Below are 22194 nucleotides of genomic sequence, written 5' to 3'. Positions count from 1 at the left end.
CACAGCAGTGAAAGCATCAAGTTCTAACCACTGGACCTCCAGGGAATTCCCTGTATGTCACTTTATAATTTGTATTTTTACACTTATTCCCTACAGTTTCCCTGTGAAATAGGTATTTTTATATTCCGTTGAAGAAACTGAGTCCCAAAGACTTAGTTGAGATCACACAGCTACTACAAAGAGAGTCAGAATGTTTTCTTCCACTTGACTGGGACTCGAAATAAGAATGACCTCCTCTCCCTTTTGCACTTTCTCAGTAAATTTTGCATCACATTGTTGGCTTTTTTTTCTAGTCAAGGTTAGACTGAAAACTTTTTGCTTTGTTGAGGACTACTGGTGCCTTATTATTAAGGCTGCTCTGTTATTTTGACCCCATCCCTGTCCTTTGGGGTTGAAGTTAGAGTTTCTTGGGTATATGCTACTAACTGATCGTTTTTCCTGAAGGTAAAATATGCCTTGATCAGTGCCCAGCGATGTATGATTTGCCAAGGAGATATTGCCAGATATCGGGAGCAAGCCAATGACACGGCAAACTACGGGAAAGCACGCAGGTACTGTTGCCTCTTGTTCGTTATTCCTCTTCCCTGTGTGGCTTTAATCCAAGCCCTATTAAGAGCAGTGGGCCACCTGAGCTGCCTCCTATATATATGTCCTACAGGTGACCCTATTGGCCTCGTGCTTTACCACTCCAAGATTACAGCTTAAGTAGTAAGGGCTATCAGGTGATGAATTGGGAAAGTATTGATAGAGAACTTTTTTTTTTTTTTTTTTTTACTGTTTCTCTATTACAGCTGGTACCTGAAAGCCCAGCACATTGCTCCCAAGAATGGGCGCCCCTATAACCAGTTGGCTCTGCTGGCAGTGTATACGGTAAGAAATCTTGGATGGGGAAGTATTTTGCAGGCAGTATGTTAGAAATACGGATTTTGATACCATCAGCTCCTGGAGCTAGATTTCATCTGAACACTATGACCCAAAGCATATCCCCTTCTGCCTCCCATCCTCAAACTCCTTTTGTTACTGTTACTTTCAGAGGTAAGTTGTCAGGGATCCCTCACTTCAGTTGAATCCACTTTTATTGCACTTAAGTTCCTAGGGGAATGCTTATTCTCCAGCCAAACATTGCTCTTTGTTTTTGACCAAGGTTTCTGCTCTGAATCTTGTATTGTTTCCCTTCCCTAGGTTGAACTAGGTTACTCATTTCTAGAAGGAAAATAAGGCTCCCTTTATCTCTCCCCTTTAAAGTCCTCAACTAGCCCGAAGTACATCCTTCCTTCCTTTCCTCAGATCATCCCCTTATTCATCTTAGCTTTTCACCTAAGGAGTCTCCTTAGCAGAAGCACAGTAAGTGCCAAATTGTACCTCCTTAGATCTTACCAAACTCCTCTGAATGTGCCTCTAAAGGTGAGCCTTGGGAGCTGACAGAGCCCCTAGTGAGGAAGCTGACTTCAAGGGGGAGGGGGAGGGGCCACTGGTAAGTACCAAAGGTTTAAGAAGCAGCTAACGTGCTCATTAGCAGGGAGAGTTTTCTTAATGCTGTAAAATTCATTGCCCAAATAAACAGTGTTTGAATTGATACTTTTATTCTACAAAGATTCAAAAATATTCCTAATACTTAATTATGGATTGAAATTGTTGATTAAGTAATGTGGTTTACAGATACACTTCCTGCAGAATCTATTGAATCTCTCTCTCTCTGCCTCTGTCCTATTCTCTTTGTGATATGCATTGAGATTTTTTTTTCACCCCTCTTTGTGGCTTTGTTTTTCTCTCCCCTTTATTCTTATCCACCTTCTGTTTTCCCTTCTCTCTCATTTCTTGTCTCCTTTCCCAGTTTTTCTTCTTTGTAATCATCTAATGAATTGCTTTTTTTCTTGTTAACTAGAAAATATAATTAAAAAAAATTTTCCCCTCAATGGCTTTTAATAAAAATTGTTGTAAAATTCATGTAACAAAATTAACCACTAATTATGGTCTGTACCTAGGAATGGAATTGCTGGGTCATATGGTAATTCTATGTTTAACTTTCTGAGAAGCTGCCAAACTGTTTTCAATAGTGGCTGCACCATTTTACATTTCCACCAGCAGTGTAGGAGAGTTCTAGTTTCTCCATGTTCATGCTAACATTTGTGACTTTTCATTTTTTTGATTATGACTAACCTAGTGGGTATGAAGTGATACCTCATTGTGGGTTCCCTCCTCCCCACTTGAGGACTTTTTTTTTCTTCTTTAATATTTTTTTTCTTTTTTTGGTCAGTTTTAGGTTTACAGAAAATTGAGCAGAAAGTGCAGAGAGTTCCCATATACTTCCTCAGCTCTCAGTTTTCCCTATTATGAACATCTTGCATTAGTGTAGTACATTTGTTACAGTTGATGAGCCAGTATAGATATGTTATTATATTACTAAAGTCCATAGCTTACACTAAGGTTCACTTTTACTGTTGCACACTCTGAGTTTGAACAAATGTATAACAACATGTATCCACCATTATATTATCATGCAGAATATTTTCACTGCTCTAAAAATATCCTGTGCTCCACCCTCCACCTCTTTATCCTTCTTCCCTCCCCCAAACCTTTGGCAATCACTGATGTTTCTACTGTCTCTACAGTGTTGTCTTTTCCAGAATGTCATATAGTTGGAACCATACAGTATGTAAGCTTTTCATATTGGCTTCTTTCACTTAGCATTTAGGGTTATTTTTGTGGCTTGATAGCTCTTTTCTTTTTATTGTTGAGTAATATTCCATTGTATGGATGTACCACAGTTTATCTCTTCCCCTATTGAAGGACATCTTGGTTGTTTCCAAGTTTTGACTGTTATTAATAAAAGTGCTATAAACGTTCGTGTGCATGTTTTTGTGTGGACATAAGCTTTCATCTCATTTGGGTAGATACTTAGGAGTGTGATTGCTGGGTTGTGTGGTTAGAGTATAGATAGTTTTGGAAGAAACTGTCGAACTGCCGTCCGTAGTGGCTGCACCGTTTTGCATCCCTGCCAGCAGTGGATGAGCGTTCCTGTTGCTGTGCCTCCTTGTCAGCATTTGGTATTGTCAGTGTTCTGGATTTTCCTCATTCTAATAGGTGTGCAAAATCCTATTTGTGTTAAACTTCGTTTTAACTTGCAATTCCCTAATGACATACAATGCAGAACATCTTTTCATATGCTAATTTCCCATCTGTGTATTTTTGGTGATGTGTCTGTTTAGATCTTTTGCCCATTTTTAAATTGGGTTGTTTGTTTTCTTATTGTTGAGTTTTAAGAGTCATTTTATGTTTTGGATACCAGTCCTTTATCAGACATGTGTTTTACAAATATTTTCTCTCAGTCTGTGGCTTTCTTTTCATTTTCTTAGTGTTTTTCACAGAGCAGAAGTTTTTAAGGTTAATGAAATCTAACTTTACCAACTTTTTCTTTCATGGATTGTGCTTTTGGTGTTGTATCTAAGAAGGCATGACTAAACCCAGGTTACCTAGATTTTCTCCTATGTTATCTTCTAGGAGTTGTAGAGTTTTGCATTTTACATTTAAGTCTACGGTACATTTTGAGTTAATTTTTGTGACAGGTGTAAGGTCTGTGTATAGATTCATTGTTTTGCATGTGGATGTCCAGTTGTTTTCAACACCATTTGTTGAAAAGACTATCCTTTCTCCATTGAATTGTCTTTGCTCCTTTGTCAAAGCTCGACTGACTATATTTGTGAAGGTCTATTTCTGGGCTCTCTGTTCTGTTCCATTGATCTATTTGTCTGTTCTTTGGCCAGTACCACACTGTCTTGATTACGGTAGCCTTATAGCAAGTCTTGAAGTCGGGTAGTGTCAGTCTTCCAACTTTTTTCTTTTCCTTCAGTATTGTGTAGGCTATCCTGGATGTTTTGCCTTTCCATATAAACTTTAGAATCAGTTTGTTGACATCTACAGATCTAGTGAGTGTGAAGTGATATGTCATTGTGGTTTTGATTTGCATTTCCCTAATGACTAATGATATTGAACATCTTTTCATATGCTTATTTGGATGTTTGGAAAAATGTCTATTCAAGTCCTTTACCCATTTTTTTAAAAATTAAGAAAATTTAAAAAAAATTTCTTAATTGTAAAATACACATAAAACCAAATTTGCCATCTTACCCATTTTTTAAAAATTAAATTAAATTAATTAATTAATTTATTTATTTATTTTTGGCTGCGTTGTATCTTCGTTGCTGCATGCGGGCTTTCTCTAGTTGTGGAGAGCAGGGCTACTCTTCGTTGCGGTGCGCGGGCTTCTCATTGCAGTGGCGTCTCCTGTTGCAGAGCATGGGCTCTAGGCACGCGGGCTTCAGTAGTTGTAGCACTCGGGCTCAGTAGTTGTGGCTTGTGGGCTCTAGAGCGCAGGCCCAGTAGTTGTGGCGCACGGGCTTAGTTGCTCCACAGCATGTGGGATCTTCCCAGACCAGGGCTCGAACCCGTGTCCCCTGCATTGGCAGGCGGATTCTTAACCACTGCACCACCAGGGAATTCCCATCTTACCCATTTTTAAGTGTACTGTTCAGTAGTGTTGAGTACATTCACATTGTTGTGCAATCACTCTCCAGAACTCTATTCGTCTTGCAAAACTGAAACTCTCTACCCATTAAAACAACAACTCCCTATTTTTCCCTCCCTCTGGCCGTTGGCAGCCACCCTTCTTCACCTTTCCATCTCTGTGAATTTGTCTACTCTAGTTACCTAATATAAATGGAATCTGAAAGTATTTGTCTTTTTGTGACTGGCTTATTTCACTTAGCATTATATCCTTAAGGTTCATCCATGTTACAGCTCATGTCAATTTCCTCCTTAAGGCCGAATAATATTCAATTGTATGTATATACCACATTTTGTTTATCTGTTCATCTCTCGATGGACACTTCCACCTTTTGGCCATTGTGAATACTACTACTATGAATATGAGTGTGCAAATACCTCTTCATGACTCTGCTTTCAATTCTTCTGAATATATACTCAGAAGTGGAATTGCTGGGTCATGTGGTAATTGTATTTTCAATTTTTGGAAGAACCACCATATTGGCAGCTGCACCATTTTACATTCCCACCAGTAGTGCACAAGGGTTCCAGTTTCTCCACATCCTTGCTAACACGCACTATTTTCTGTTGTTGTGTGTGTGTGTGTGTGTTTAAATAGTAGCCAGCCTAACTGCTTCAAAGTTGTATGGCATTGTGGTTTTGACTTGCATTTCTCTAATGAGTACTGATTTTTTTATGTTCTTGTTGGCCATCTGCATATTTTCTTTGGAAAAATGTCTATTCAGATCCTTTGCATATTTTTAAATTGGGTTGTCTTTTATGTTGTTGAGATGTAGGAGTTCTTTATATATTCTGACGTTTATCAGATATGTGATTTACAAATATTTTCTCCCATTTTATGGGTTGTCTTTTCACCCTCTTGATAGTGCCCTTTGATGCACAAAAGTTTTTTTTTTTTAAGATTTATTTATTTGGTTGTGCTGGGTCTTAGTTGCGGCAGGTGGGCTCCTTAGTTGTGGCAGGCGGGCTCCTTAGTTGTGGCATGTGAACTCTTAGTTGCGACATGTGGCATCTAGTTCTCTGACCAGGGATCAAACTCGGGTCCCCTGCATTAGGAGCTTGGAGTCTTAACCACTGCGCCACCAGGGAAGTCCCCACAAAAGTTTTTAATTTTGATGAAGTCCAATTCATCTATTTTTTCTTTTGTTGCTTGTGCTTTGATGTCATAGCTAAGAAACTCTTAACCAAATTAAAAGTTAAGATTTATTATTTATTTATTTAGAAGAAAATACAGGGATACATTTTTTATAGTTTTCGTTCTTATATTTAAGTCTTTGATCCATCTTTGGTTAATTTTTGTATATGGTGTGAAGTAAGGGTCCAATTCATTCTTTTGCATGTGGACATCCAATTCTCCTAGCACCATTTGTTGAAGAGACTGTTCTTTCCCCATTAAATAGTCTTGGCACCCTTGTCGAAAGTCAGTTGATGTATGATAGGTTTACTTCTGGACTCTCGATTCTCTCCCATTGATCCATATGTCCACCTTTGTGCCAGTACTACGTTGTTTTAATTACTGTAGCTTTGTGGTAAGTTTTGACATTGGGTATGTGAGTCTTCCAAGTTTGTTTTTCTTTTTCAAGATTGTTTTGGCTATCTGGGGTTCCTTGGAATTCCATATGGATTTTAGGATCGGCTTTTTCATTTCTGCCAAAACAGTCATTGTGATTTTGATAAGGATTGCGTTGAATCTGTGGATTGCTTTTGGGAGTATTTACATCTTTACAGTATTGTCTTCTGCACAAACACAGGATGTTTTCCATTTATTTAGGTCTTCTCTAATTTCTTTCAGAAATGTGTGGTCATTTTCAGTGTGTAAGTTTTGCATTTCCTAGGTTAAATTTATTCCTAAGATATAAATATTCCTAACATATAAAGGTATGTTATTATTTTTGATGCTATTATGAATGGAATTATTTTCCTCATTTTTCAGATTGTTCATTACTAATGTATAGAAATACAACTGATTTTTGAGTGTTAATCTTTTTTTTTTTTTTTAATATGTATTTATTTGGCTGTGCTGGGTCTTAGCTGCGGTATGTGGGATCTTAGTTGTGGCATGTGGGATCTAGTTCCCTGACCAGGCATCGAACCCAGGCCCCCTGCATTGGGAGTGCGAGTCTTAACTGCTGGACCACCAGGGAAGTCCCTTGAGTGTTAATCTTGTGTCTTCCCTCAGTGGTCTGTTGCTACACTAATTAAATTGGTATGTGTTTCTTTCATGGACCTCTTACCTAAGTTAGTACTCTTTTCAAGTTCTTTTCCTCTGTCCCTCTTTTTCTGTCTCTGTGTTAACCCAGTTGTCTGATTTTTTGGCCACGTCAAGCGGCATGTGGGATCTTAGTTCCCTGACCAGGGATTGAACCTGTGCCCCTTGCATGGGAAACGCAGAGTCTTAGCCACTGGACCACCAGAAAAGTCCCCCCAGTTGTCTTTTAAGATCACTTTCTCAGCTTTTCTGTAACCTTTCATTCAGTGGACCTCAAGTATTTACTGAGAACATGCTGTGCACAGTGCTTTGCTAGGTGCTGTGAGTGGTAAATATTTGATATGGTTTCTGTCCTGAAAGAAAACATTGTTGAGAAGACAAGTGAGGTGTATAGACAGACAATGATACAAATTAAGACTTGATGCAATTTGATGCAATTGATTGTTAGATACATCATTTCCTATACCACTAAGAAAGAAGAATGTGAATTAAAATAAGACATGATGGTAGATAGTGATTGAGTTGTATCTTGATTTCAGAGATGTTAAAATATGAAAAAAATCATTGTAGAACTGGTAAAATACTGTAAAATCAAATGAGTGGCGTAATTGGAATAACATTAAAGATAGCGCCCACTTAACTGACTGAAACTGGGTACCAGATGTTCTGTTAAACTGTATATATTATATGAATTTTAATCTTTTCAGGAGCCATATATGTTGGTGAATATCTTCATTTTACAAATAAGGAAACCTTTCTAGGTTGACTTTCTTAGGGTTATACCTAATAAATGGCAGGACCAAATTCAGACTCAGGCAGTTAAGCTTAGAATGTACACCTTTAACCATGCTAGATGAATGCAAGATGGGACTTTTAAAGAGTGAGTAGGTGCTGGGCAGAGAAGGGAAGTAGTAGTCTAGGTGCATTTTGAGACAGAAAAGGTAACGATATATATGATAGAAAGATAGAAAGGCTTTTTGATATTCTTTCCCCCTTTATTTCAGTGTATTCCCTTCTTTCTGACCCTCTCCCTTTCTTTTACTTATTAATTGGTTTTAAAATGGACTTGAAGTATTTATTTGCTGCATGCATTGGATAATAGCTTGTTTCCTTTTCTTCGTGGAGTCAGTATGTTGTAGTGAAAACATAAACTTAGGAGCCAGGCAGACCTAGGTTCAAATACTAGCTTATCTGGGATTTGGCTTTGAGACCTTGTTGGGCAAGTTATGTAATAATCTTCCTGAGCCCCTATCTCTTCATCATTAAAACGGGAATAGTAATCCCTGTGGGGCAGTTTCCTTAGGTTTGGAAATAATATCATAATATCTATGGAGTGCTGATCATTTACCTCACACTTAGCTATGCTTAATCAGTGATATTGCCATTGTTATTTATAATGTTTTAAAAACAATAATTAGTACATGCTGAACATTTTCTTTCTCTAAAAAGAAAACATAATTGGTTTCATATTTTCTGAGGCTCTTTATTCGTTTCTCCTGCTTCTGAGCATGTGGCTTTAAGAGAACCTCTACATGTAAGACATAGTACTGGGCAAGAAGAGAGCTCTGATGTATTCGCCATGGCTTCTCCCATGGATAGTTGTCTCATTTTCATGTTGGAACTCCTCACAGCTTGGAGCACAGGTTGGGAGGGATGGTAGGGTTTCCTGGGTCTGCTGACTCAGGCTGGAGTCCAGAAGAGAACTGGTTGACTCAGTGTCTCTGACCTTTTTCTGCAGAGGAGGAAGCTTGATGCCGTCTATTACTATATGCGCAGTCTAGCTGCCAGCAACCCTATCCTGACCGCCAAGGAGAGTCTCATGAGCTTGTTTGAAGAGACCAAAAGGAAGGTGAGTGGGGATGCAGGCAGAATCATTCCTTCCTAGAAGAATGTGTTTCTCTTAGTGTCTCTGTGTCCTTAAGGAAACGACTGATAATGTCCTGAAGGGGTCCCCTCGGGCTGTGCTGATGGGAGTCAGTCAGTCTCTATGCAGAACCAAACTTATCTTTAGGAGAGCTCTCCAGGGCCCACAGCATCTGGTTAAACCAGAATTAATAACTTTTATGAGACAAAACAGATGATACTCTGCTACTGTGGCAAAGTCTTTACTTTTTACAGTTCTTGGGCAACAAACTCAGGTGAGATGAGCACTTCTCTTGATTGGCTGAATCCCAGGACAGTCTGAGCTTATATGTTTGTATGTCGTACAGGCAGAACAGATGGAAAAGAAGCAACACGAGGAATTGGAACTGAGCCCTGGCCAATGGCGGAAAGGAAAGAAATCCACTTTCCGGCATGTTGGAGATGACACCACTCGCCTGGAGATCTGGATTCATCCATCCCATCCCCGGTCCTCCCAGGGCACTGAGTCTGGGAAGGATTCTGAGCAGGAGAATGGGCTGGGCAGCCTGAGCCCCAGTGATGTAAGTTCCTGAGGGTGATGTTATGAGCAAGACTAGCTGAGTAAGCGTGAGTGCTCTGGTACATGCAGCCATGGAGTACTGCACAGACATTCCCCATTCATCTCAGGGAAGGCACATCACTTCAGGCTCCCTGATGTTCTCATCTGTGTCCTCCACCTACACTTCCTTTACCTTTGCTATTTGCTTCCCTCTCTCACCACTATGTGGCACTGTAGAATTTAGTAAAAGTAATTTTTCTAAGTGAAGATTAATTTAGGATTTGTATAGGATGACAGTTTTTTGCTGCTTTGGGTTTATAGTCATCAATATGATGCTTTAGGATTCTGTGTGGGATTTTTGAAGCTAAGGAGAGGACACAGTAGTTGGAAAACTGCAAATGGCGGGTTCATTGTGCCTTGAGAGTAAAATTTATAGAGGAGTGGGTGGTGGGGTAATCTGGGACCAGGCCTTGAAGGGTCATGTAATAAGTAATTTGACCTTTATCCTGAAGGTAGTAGGGAGCTACTGAGTGCTTTAAATAGGGAAATGTCAGATGTGCACTTTAGAAATATGACTCTGGCTGCTTTGTGGAAAATTTGGAGAAGGGTAAGACAGAAATAAGAAGAGTAGGAGCGTGCTACAGTAATCCAAGTGAGATGTGAGAAGGACCTGAACCAGGAAATGGCTTCGCAGATGGGGAGAAGTGAACAGAAGTATATTAATGAGGTAAAATCCAAAGGACTTGATTGGACATGGGGAGCTGAGGGAGAAGAGGGAATCAAAAGTAACACTTAGGTTTCTCACTTGGAAACTGGGTGAATGATGGTCTTGCTTGTAGGAGAAAGATGGTGAGTTTAGTTTTGGACATGTTGGAATTTCTATAGGACATTGACGTGGAGATATTTAGAGGCTAGCAGATATCTGAAGCTGAGGAGAGAGATCTAGGCCAGAGATGAAGATACTTGAAGGCATCCTGTTATAGATGGTACTGAAGTCATAGAGAGTTGCTTCAGCTACTCAAGGAAGGAACATAATGATAAATAGGTCCGAGGTCTAAGAAAGAAAGGAGATAGATGGCAGGGAGAAGTCCTTGCAGTTGATGAGAAAGAAGTAGGATCCAGCGCACAAATGAGGGGATTAGCCTGAAAGAAGGTAAGAGAACCCCTCTTTCTTGTGCTTGAGGGCAGGGAGGAACAGATAATTGGGAATGCAGGTAAGTTTGTATTATAGGAGGAAGATGAGGGAGGGCCTTTTGATGATTTCTATTTCCTCTTTGAAGTTGGAGGCATGGTTGTCTAAGAATGAGTCAAAGGTGGTGGGATAGGAGGACTTGTCCTTTGGGGTTTAATTTAAAATTTCCATTTATCTTCCTATATCTTTAGTCTTTAGCTGTTTTCTGGATGACTTGGAAAGCAGTCATTGCTTATAAATGAAACTCCCAACTTCCTATATGTCATGTTGTGCATGGGGCCCCAGTACATCAAGGTGCTTCAGAGGGGTTGCTGCTATGGTAGAATCCCTCACTACTGCCTCTTCTAGTTTGAATATTACCACCGCAAACTGGAAGCCTATTTGAATAAGAGATAAATTTTTCTATTGATTAGCTCCACTGTGTGTCTTTAAAATGAAAGCAACAATGACAATTTGAGAAAGCATTTTATGGCTTTCTTTGGCCTTGGCCTCAAGCTTAGGAAGTATCTCTCATAAAAGTTATAATTAATCTTTTATAGCTTTCTCTGTTCCATTAGGTGTTTTATTTATTTTTTAAGCAATGTGTTTGTAAGTTTGTGTTTTTATTCTTTTTCATTTTTAAAATTTATTTTATTGAAGTATAGTTGATATACAATGTTGTGTTAGTTTCTGGTATACAGCAGAGTGATTCATTTATACATATATATACATATTCTTTTTCATATTATTTTCCATTATGGTTTCTTACAGGATATTGAATATAGTTCCCTCTGCTATACAGTAGGACCTTGTTGTTTATCCATTCTATATCCATTTGCATCTTCTAATCCCAAACTCCCAATCCATCCCTCCCTCACCCCTCCTTCTCCCTTGGCAACTGCAAGTCTGTTCTCTACGTCTGTGAGTCTGTTTCTGTTTCGTAGATAAGTTCATTTGTGTCATATTTTAGATTCCACATATGAGTGATATCATATGGTATTTGTCTTTCTCTTTTTGACTTGCTTCACTTAGTATGATAATCTCTAGGTTCATCCATGTTGCTGCAAATGGCATTATTTTGTTGTTTTCTATGGCTGAGTACTATTCCATTTTCTGTATATATATATATGTATCACATCTTTTTTTTTTTGGAAAAGGAAAGTGATTTTTTTTTAATAGATCTTTATTGGAGTATAATTGCTTCACAATAATGTGTTAGTTTCTGTTGTACACCAAAGTGAATCAGCCATATGCATACATATGTCCCCCTATCCCCTCCCTCCCACCCTCCCTATCCCACCCCTCTAGGTCATCGCAAAGCACCGAGCCGATCTCCCTGTACTATGCTGCTGCTTCCCACTCGCTAACTGTTTTACATTCGATAGTGTATGTATGTTGATGCTACTCTCACCTCGCCCCAGCTTCCCCCTCCCACCCTGTGTCCTCAAGTCCATTCTCTGTGTCTACATCTTTATTCCTGCCCTGCAACTAGGTTCATCAGTACAATTTTTTTTTTTTTAGATTCCATATATATGCGTTAGAATATGGTATTTGTTTTTCTCTTTCTGACTTACTTCACTCTGTATGGCAGACTCTAAGTCCATCCATTTCACTACAAATAACTCAATTTTGTTTCGTCTTATGGCAGAGTAATATTCCATTGTATATATGTGCCACATCTTCTTTATCCGTTCATCTGTCGATGGACATTTAAGTTGGTTCCATGTCCTGGCTATTGTAAATAGTGCTGCAGTGAACATTGTGGTACATGTCTCTTTTTGAATTATGGTTTTCTCAGGGTATATGCCCAGTAGTGGGATTGCTGGGTCATATGGTAGTTCTATTTTTAGTTTTTTAAGGAACCTCCATACTGTTTTCCATAGTGGTTGTGTCAATTTACATTCCCACCAACAGTGCAGGAGGGTTCCCTTTTCACCACACCCTTTCCACATCTTCTTTATGCATTCATCTGTCGATGGACTTTTAGGTTGCTACAATGTCTTGGCTATTGTAAATAGTGCTGCTGTGAACATTGGGGTGCGTGTATCTTTTCAAATTAGAGTTTTGTCTGGATATATGCCCAGGAGTGGGATTGCTGGATCATATGGCATGTGTTTTTATTCAGTGTGTAGCTTCTCTGAGCTGCACATTGGATCCATTACACTTTATTATTTTATTTTTAATTATACAAATAACATACGAATATATTTTTAGTAAAAATTTCAGATGATCACAGATGTGTGCAGAGTAAAATGTGGTAATTTGTTTTCTAAACTATTGTTGAAGCTGTTTATATATTTTCAGCCTATACATCATCCGTGGGTACATACACCATCCTTAATTTCTTTTAAATTTACATCTCTGGGTTTGGGCTTTTAGTTCTATACTACCAGCACTTGAGGAGGAAGCCTGCAGTTTCATAGCTCTCTGTTTATCCAGTTAGGAAACCACACTGCCTTTTTTACCTGCTTTCTCAGGCTCAAGCCATCTTCCCATATCCTTTTCTTTCATACAGCAGGCCCCAGGAACTCAGCTTGCTTTCTCTGTTCCCTGCAACAGGAACATACAGCTGATGGGAAGTGGGAATCTATTCACAGAGGTTTGAGTAATTAGGCTTTGGGGATACAGAGATTAAAACAACCAAAAATGATTTTTAACCTTAGGGAGCACTCAGTCATGTGGGGAAGACAGAAACATACGATTATATTATATATTATAATGCAGTGTGCCAAGTGCTGTGATAAAGGCAAGGCTGAGAGGCTATGGAGCATAAACTAAAGCACCTGATGGGCATGGTTAGGTAAGGCTAGAATGAGGAGGCACTTTGTAGCTGAAGGATGATGTAAGGGCATTTCCACTCTTGGGCTGAAGGCTTAGGGAGCTGCAAGTCATTCAGTATGGCTGGAGGCTAGGATGTGAGTGGTGCTCTTGCTAGAGACTAGAGTCATCCTTTACCCCTTCCTTTCCTGTACCCCACATCCAGTCAATATCAAGAGCTGTTTGGTCTACTCCTAAACATAATTTGAATCTATCTACTTTTTTCTATTTCTACTACCACTATCGTAGTACAAGCTATCATTCATTATTTCAGTAATCCATACACTATTAAGAAGTTCTTAATGACCTTTCCACATTTATTCCTGGTCCTCCTTAGGCCTTTCTTTTTGGACAGTAACCCAAATGAGCTTTCACATACACATTTCTGGTCACGTCACTTCCCTATTTGAAAGTCTTCAGTTGTTTTTCTTTGCTTTTAGAATCAGGTCCAAAATCCTTAAAGTAGTTTACTGGGCCCTGCAAGATTTGGTCTCTGCTGCTTCTGACCTTATCCTGTACCCCTCTTCCCCCCTTTGTTCTTGTTCTGTGGCTATACTGGCTTCTTCCTTGAAGGGCCCAAGTTCTTTTCTGGCCCTTGGCTATGGCACATTCTCTTTGCCTGCAGTGCTCTTCTCTCTTTATCAGCTCCATTTTTGCTTCTCCTTAAACTCTCAGCGTAAATACCACTTCCCTTTTCCAGGGAAGCTTTTCCTGATCCCTGAGCCTGGTGGTTTCCCCTTTGTAATGCCGTATTTCTGATTAAGTAATTTTATAGTTACTTAAAAACTAGGTGCAGTTTTGTTCTTGTTGGTTAAAGCCTCTCCCTTGCTAGATTCAAGCCTCTGTGAGGGTGGGGTCTGTACCTGGTTGCTCATTGCCTTATCCCCATTGCCTGCATATAGAAGATTCTAAATAAATCTTAGTTGAGCATATAAAGGAGGGGAGGAAAAGTGAGGGATGAAGCTGGAGAAGATAGGAGGGGCCAGATTCTTCATAAATATTGAGGAGTTTGGATATCTAATATTAAGGATTTTAAACAAGGGATCGCATAACCAGATTGTGTAATGATCACTCTTTTCAACACTTCTACTATTAGAACAGATTTATTTGTTTGTTTGTTTTAAAATTTTTTTTCTTATTATTTTTTGATTTATTTGTTTTTTAAAGGGAAATTTTTAATTGCAGAAGTAACACCAATTCACGGTATCTAAATCAAACAAAAATGTACATAAAGTTTAAAATGAGAGTCACTTGTGTTCTTTCCTTCAGAGACACCACTATTAACTATTTGATATAGGTTCTTCCAGACCTTTTTCTAAACATTTATAGTTGTGTATGTATACACACATACCTGCAGACACATGAAATATATTTTTTTAACAAAAATGAGATTATACTATATATACTGATATACAGTTTGCTTTTTTTAAAAAAATTATTTATTTCTTTATTTAGTTGCACTGGGTCTTAGTTGCGGCGGGCGGGCTCCTTTAGTTGCGGCTTGCAGACTCCTTAGTTGCAGAACTCGGGCTCCTTAGTTGTGGCATGTGAACTCTTAGTTGCGGCATGCATGTGGGATCTAGTTCCCTGACCAGGGATCGAACCTGGGTGCCCTGCATTGGGAGTGTGGAGTCTTAACTGCTGTGCCACCAGGGAAGTCCCACAGTTTGCTTTTTTGAATTATCCACTGGACATGCAGTCAGTTCTCCTATAAGGTAACACATGCATTCCTAAAAATCACTGTGCTATGCACAATTGCACAATAAAAACTACGGAGCTTACGGGGAAAATGGGGTTAAGAGCACAACACTCAAAAACTCCCTCAGTGACATATTTAAAAAAAAAAAAAGATATAAACCTAATAAAGCAGTTGTACAGTTTTATACATGTTCATTGGTTAAGAAGTATGTAGATACTATCTTGAAAAAGACATGAGGTTTGCTTGTAGAAGTGGGCTTTGGAAGGATTGCTACTTGTGAGTTATTGTGAAGTGATGGAAGGAGGGTTATTTGAAATTGGCCTGGCAGGTATAACACCAGATGGGGACAGGCATGGCTCAGAATGTAAGTTCACATGGTGAACTGCAGTAGCTGGTGGATGTTTGGCGGGGGGGGGGGTGTGTATGTGTGTGTTTTGTGTGTTCCTGTGTAGCTTGGTTCAGCTGGGTGGAGTTTTCTGTTTACCTGTTGTTTTTCCTGAACAAAAGAAAAATTGGTGTTAGGTTCAAATTGTTCCCTAATATGTTGATCATGATGGAACAGATACACATTTTCAAAATAAGCTTGTAGCAGAACTGACTGTGTTTCCACTTGTCTAAGAGTGTCTCTTCTTAGTATGTTCTTAGTGTGGCTGCATGATGTTTCATTATAAAGGTGTGTGCCATTTATTTATCTGTGTAATTTGTGTGTTGTGCTTTACTTGCGTGTTCATTTCATTTGTCCTTTTTGAGTGATTAGCCTTGATAGGAGTTGCTCCTTTGACAACTCCTGGAGAGTTTCTAGCACAAACTGCTAAAATTCAGATCCATGAATAAGAAACAGAAAATTTGGCTTCAGGTGGTTGTTAGTAATGATAGTAATCTCCAAACTGGTTTGTCCTATCTCTGCCAAGCGTGAGCTTTTGCTCTCTCTCTGAGTGGCTGCAGGAGGTTAGCTTGTGGGTTGCTGGTTTTCAGCCTTGAGATGTGGTTTGGGTTGAACATGCAACCTGGGGAGGGACTGCCAGCCTCAGCTGTAAGTGGCATCCTCTGAAACTATTGAGCCTCGCATTTAAACTCTCTCTCTGTCAGCTAAGCCACTCAAATTCAGTGTCGCCAGGGTTCCAAGCATTCTTTATTTAGTGGATGTGCCTTCCACTATGTCTCAGCTCCCTTTGGAAATCAGAAAAGGGTACTGCTTAGCAAATGAGTTGTGGCTGAGAGTGAGTTAATCTAAGGATATTAAATTAATGGCTTCAGAAATAATGTTCATACTGAAAGGTGAGAGTCTCTGATGGAACTGCTGAGGATTTTCTCAGACCTGATTGCTCTGTTATCAACATCTTGAATGCAGTGTAACATGTGTCTATCTGCTGGGGAAGAATGAGCTGTTGATAGATGTTTGTCTTTCAGACTTCAGTGAGTTCTCCTATTGTGGCATGATTTGGTTTACTATTCCTGGCATTTTCCTCAACCCATTGTGATTGTTATATGTACAACATGCGTGGTGCTATGTGTAGAAAATATGTCTTTAGACAAATGAAATGTCATTGTATATTTGGCCAAGCTCTTGCGAAACCTTCCTTCTCTTTGACTCTTCTGAATATGTTTTGGGGTTCAGACTAGACTGGACCTCAGTAGCTACTAATACCTGTTATTGGGTCTTTCCTTATTTGAATCTCTCATATTATTTCACCCACCAAATGATATTGTTTGCCTTGGTCTTTTTCCTTTTGCTCCTCATCCTTCTGTCACATTTCATTATTTATTTCTTTGCATTGTATCTTTTTTTCCAAGACTTAATCAGATCTGGGATTTAATGCAGTTACCCCGGACTTCTTAGAGCAGAAGGCTGTATTCTGGGTCCAGTGCTTCATCAGACTGAAGTTTGGTTTACCTGTCCTATTGTGCCAGCTTTGTGCTAAGATTGTAAAGACGAGTACAACATTGTTGTTTCCTCGAAGAGCTTAGAGTTGGGACTTCCCTGGTGGCGCAGTGGTTAAGAATCCGCCTGCCAATGCAGGGGACACGGGTTCGAGCCCTGGTCCGGAAAGATCCCACATGCCACGGAGCAACTAAGCCTGTGTGCCACAACTACTGAGTCTGCGCTCTAGAGCCCGCGAGCCACAACTACTGAGCCTGCGTGCCTAGAGCCCGTGCTCCGCAACGAGAGAAGCCACCACAATGAGAAGCCCGCACACCACAACGAAGAGTAGCCCCCGCTCACCACAACTAGAGAAAAGCCTGCGCGCAGCAACGAAGACCCAATGCAGCCAAGAATAAATAAATAAATACATTTAAAAAAAGAAAAAAAAAGAGCTTAGAGTCTAGTGCATGGGTCAGCAGCCTTTTTTTGTGAAAGACCAAATAGTAAGTATTTTAGACTTTGCAAGCCATATGGTCTCTGTTATTACTCACCTTTGCTGTTGTGGTGCTGAAGTAGCCATAGACAAAATGTAAATGAGTGAGCATGGCCGTGTTCCAGTTAAACTTTGTTTACAAAGACCGGTGGCAGGCTCGCTTTGGCCTGTGGGCCTACTTTACCAACCTCCGGGTGAATGGAAGGAATGGCTACATAAAGAGAATGTTTCAGTATACAGTTTATTGTTGTTTGCAGTAGTTATGTTCTGTAAAGTCACCATAGACACTGAATTAGTAGGTTCTGAACCATTGCTCCCAAGGGAAATACAGGGTTAGATTCCTATGAGCCCCTGGTTACAAGATTTTCATCAGCTGATCAGTACATAACCTTATTTTATGTATGCTTCTATTTAAACACACCTTATTTAATGTATTGTTGATTCATTAACATTGAACTCATGGCCAGCAGCACTATAACTCATGCCCAAGCAACTTATCTAGCACACATATTTTCTCCTTAAGACACATCACAGCCTTCTCATGTTTAGGAACACTAGATAGCATTTTAGCACTGCACTTGGGGACCATTTTAATCAGTGCACAAAAATGTGGAAAATGTGGCACTAAGTAGGCCACAGAAAGGACACTAGTTTAAAGTATGAGAGAAATCACCTTGTTTGATCTCAGCTGGGAATGTGGTTATGCGGAGACTCAGATTTTTTGCTGCTCTGTACATGTTCACAAATGACTGTGAAAGCACTGTGAGTATTGGTTTTGGGGTTGCTAATAAGTTTTAATGAGTAGGTGAATTCATAAATGAGAAATCCAAAGATAATGAAGACCAACTGTATCATATAAGTGTCGTGAGGGAGGTATGTTTTGGGTGCCTTGGAAACACAGAGAAGGGCACTTGGTCCAATCCTGGTGGAGGCGTGGGTTGTGGTGGCCAAAGGGAGGGTGAATTCAGAAGGCTTCCTGGAAACATTAACTAGGGAGAGTGAGAAGAGAGTGTTCCAAGTAGGAGGAACAGCCCGAGCAAAGACAGAGGTGGTGTGACACAGCAGAGGCTTTGCAGAGTATCTAAATCTGTGATAAGTTTGGAGGATAATGTGAGAAAGTTGGAGTGGTGGAAAGACTAAACCTTCTGCAGGAACCACTTTCTTGTTTGGTGCTGTGGACGCGTGGGTGTGTGGTGGTCCGTAGGCTGGTCCTGTATAATATCCTTCTGGATTCTGGAAATAACATTTTATTTTCTGGAATTTCTCATTGTTTACTTGTCACATCTGCATTGTTAATTCAACAAAAGCAATACTCTTCCATTCATTAAATTTGGTAGGGTGAGAGTGGACTGAATTTTTTGCCCCACAGTTTGCTGATTAAACTTTGAGGACTGCTCTCTTAGATGGTGCTTTAGGCATTCTGAGCTCGAACCTGGAGAAGGTACTAGTGTCTCTTTGTGTCTTGGTGGTTGGAGGAAATTGCTAATGGCTTCAATCAAGAAGGGCAAAGCTCTTTTTCATTTTCATATTTTTATCGCTTTTAAAAATGCACAAAGTCAACACATGCTTATTGTAAAAAGCTTGAAAATGCAGATAAATATGTTTTATCACCTAGAGATAGCCACTTTTAACATTTTAGGGGACTTCCCTGGTGGTGCAGTGGTGAAGGCTCCACACTCTCAATGCAGGGGGCCTGGGTTCGATCCCTGGTCGGGAAACTAAGATCCCAGTGAGATGCCACAACTAAGTCCGTCCACCACAGCCACTGAGCCCACGTGCTCTAGATCCCGTGCGCTGCAACTAAAGAGCCCGCACGCTGCAATGAAGACCCAGTGCAGCCAAAATAAATAAATAAAACATTTTAGGGTATGCTCTTCCTGCATATTTTTATAGGGCACAGCATTTAGATTGGAAATGTCGAATGCCCATTATCCTGGGATATCAGAAGAGAAAAATCCATGCCTAATTTTTAACCTAGAATCTGGTTGGGAAAGTGGTATTCTAATATCTACAGTCAACACAGTTATCTGTATCTTGGTCTTTATCAAAGCACAGTTAGAGTGACACCATAATGTCCTGTCTCTTGTGCATAAAGAGAAACTTTTCAAGCCACAACAATAAGGAAGAGTGAGTTCAAGAAAGGTTAGACATCTAATAGGACTGATTATTGTTGTTTTCTTTTTTATAAATTTATTTTATTTATTTTATTTTTGGCTGCGTTGGGTCTTCGTTGCTGCGTGCGGGCTTTCCCTAGTTGCGGCGAGCAGGGGCTACTCTTCGTGGCAGTGTGCAGGCTTCTCAGTGCGGTGGCTTCTCTTGTTCCGGAGCATGGGCTCTAGGCCCGCGAGCTTCAGTAGTTGTGGCTCACGGGCTCCAGAGCGCAGGCTCAGTAGTTGTGGCTCATGAGCTTAGTTGCCCCGTGGCATGTGAGATCTTCCTGGACCAGGGCTTGAACCCGTGTCCCCTGCATTGGCAGGCGGATTCTTAACCACTGCGCCACCAGGGAAGCCCCCTGATTATTGTTTTTGAAAGATTGAGTCTGAAAGGATCCATTTCATGAGGCAGCATCTTGAGCTAGTAATAAATTGGGGGCATGAGGGATTAATGTGAGGTCCCCTGGGCATAGGAAGTTTGTGACCTTGTTTGGAAAGCTGGATTCTTGTTGGAGAAATTTCTAGGCAGTTATGTTAGGGTTGGTTTCTAGGAGGGTGGGAATAGAGATTGACAGATCTAGTAGAGGAGTGATTGCCTTTTTAAATATTTTAATTAAAGAAATGTATTTTTTTAATGTTTTATTTATTTTATTTTATTTATTTATTTTTGGCTGCGTTGGGTCTCCGTTGCTGCACGCGGGTCTGCTCTAGTTGCCACAAGCGGGGGCTACTCCTCGTTGCGGTGCACGGGCTTCTCACCACGGTGGCTTCTTTGCTGCAGAGTACAGGCTCTAGGTGCATGGGCTTCAGTAGTTATGGCACGCAGACTCAGTAGTTGTGGATCACGGGCTTCAGAGCACAGGCTCAGCAGTTGTGGTATGTGGGCTTAGTTACTCCGTGGCATGCAGGATCCTCCTGGACCAGGGCTTGAACCCGTGTCCCCTTCATTGGCAGGCAGACTCCCAACCACTGAGCCACCAGGGAAGCCCAAGAAATATTTTTGAATGGGGTAATATAGTATGTGTGTGTTTGTATGTAATATAAATTGTATATATAAGATAGATATATGATTGTCTATTAGTGGCATATCATACACACTGTTATTCACCTTTGCTTGGGAGTTGGGAGATCCTTCCATGAGTGATTGCCTGCAAGTCCATTATATCTCTTTAGGGTTTGGAAGCTTGTTAGCTTTCATTAATTTTGTCCAGCATTCTGTATGTCAGAGGCAGGATAGTGCAGGAGTTAACAGCTTGAGTTTTGGGAAGTCCTAAGTTCAAGTCCTGGTTTTATCAGTTATTAGCTGTGAGACTTTGGGCATGTTCCTTAATCTGCCTGCGCTTTGGTTTCCTCATTTGTAAGGTGGTGATAACAATAGACTAAATGAGATAATGCATGTAAAGAGCAATGAGTGGCATATCGTAACTTCTCATACAGTGGTGGTAGTTGTTACTGACATACTTACATTTTTGTTACGGTGTTCTTTTAAGCTATTAGGTTTGATTTTGCATTTTTCGCTTTCTAACCGAAGTGAACAATGAGGCTTGATGATTCACAAACTGACAGCCCACTGTTTAAATGCAAACTGTTCATTTGATTTGAAGAGTTTTATTTAATTATGAAAAATTTCAAACACACACAAGAAAATAGCGTAATGAACCCCCATACCTGTCACCCACATTTTCCACATTTGTTTCAGCTTCTCCCCCTCACCCCCTGCTGAAGTATTTTAAAGCAAACCCTAGATCACTGCATCCCTACATATTCCACTTCTCTACATGCCTTTTATTTTCTAATTAAAAAAAATATATATATATATTATTTGGCTGCACTGGGTCTTAGTTGCAGTATGCAGGATCTTTGTTGCTGCGTGTGGGATCTTTTAGTTGCTGCATGCGGGATCCTTAGTTGCGGCACGTGGGATCTTTAGTTGCAGCACACGAGCTCTTAGTTGTGGCATACAGGATCTAGTTCCCTGACCAGGGATCGAACCTGGGCCCCCTGCTTTGGGAGCATGGAGTCTTAACCACTGGACCACCAGGGAAGTGCCCCCTACATGCCTTTAAAAAAGTAATGAACGTTTTCTTACGTACCACAGGGCCATTGCCCTGCCTTTCCTTGGCGTCATTCAATATCTGATCTATAACTTCATTTCCCAGATTATCTAACAAATGTCTTCTTAGAGTTGGTTTGTTCAAATCAAGATCTATATATTATTGTTTGATTGTTTTTTTCCTAAGTCTCTCTTTTTTTTTTTTTTAAATTAATTATTTATTTATTTATTTTTGGCTGCATTGGGTCTTCGTTTCTGTACGTGGGCTTTCTCTAGTTGTGGCAAGTGGGGGCCACTCTTCATCGCGGTGCGCGGGCCTCTCACTATCGCAGCCTCTCTTGTTGTGGAGCACAAGCTCCAGACGCGCAGGCTCAGTAGTTGTGGCTCACGGGCCCAGTTGCTCCGTGGCATGTGGGATCTTCCCAGACCAGGGCTCGAACCCGTGTCCCCTGCATTGGCAGGCAGATTCTCAACCACTGCGCCACCAGGGAAGCCCCTAAGTCTCTTTTAATCAAGACCGGTTCTGCCTTCCCTTTTAAAAATTTTCTTCATGTCACTAGCTTGTTAAAGAAGCAGGTCAAAAAAAAAAAAAAAAAAAAGAAGAAGCAGGTCAATTGTCCTATGGAATTTCCGCATTCTGGATTTGCCTCTCTTTCCTTGTGGTATCATTTAACCTGTTCCTCTCTCCCCATATAACTGTAAATGAGAGTTAAACACATGGTTAGATACTTTCAGCATTTTTGGTAAGAGTACTTCATTGGTGGGGCCGTG

General features: G+C 40.3%; 1 protein-coding gene and 1 non-coding gene across 4 annotated transcripts in view; one reads left to right on the top strand and one right to left on the bottom strand.

The window, feature by feature from the left end:
• The window catches only part of SMG6 (SMG6 nonsense mediated mRNA decay factor), a 236513-nt gene that overhangs the window by 8540 nt on the left and 205779 nt on the right, over positions 1 to 22194 (top strand). For all 3 annotated transcript variants that reach the window (XM_059909059.1, XM_059909061.1, XM_059909060.1), the window contains exons 5-8: positions 445 to 551; positions 792 to 870; positions 8511 to 8621; positions 8983 to 9195. In XM_059909059.1, the coding sequence (XP_059765042.1) occupies positions 445 to 551; positions 792 to 870; positions 8511 to 8621; positions 8983 to 9195 (510 nt within the window). The remainder of the gene's footprint in view (positions 1 to 444; positions 552 to 791; positions 871 to 8510; positions 8622 to 8982; positions 9196 to 22194) is intronic.
• On the bottom strand, positions 21342 to 21414 carry TRNAW-CCA (transfer RNA tryptophan (anticodon CCA)). Its single transcript has one exon. It is a non-coding gene; the product is annotated as a tRNA-Trp (tRNA).

The sequence above is a fragment of the Balaenoptera ricei genome, chromosome 20 (assembly GCF_028023285.1).
Source record: "Balaenoptera ricei isolate mBalRic1 chromosome 20, mBalRic1.hap2, whole genome shotgun sequence".
NCBI classification, from domain to species: Eukaryota; Metazoa; Chordata; class Mammalia; order Artiodactyla; family Balaenopteridae; genus Balaenoptera; species Balaenoptera ricei.
This window is presented reverse-complemented; position numbering and strand designations above follow the sequence as displayed.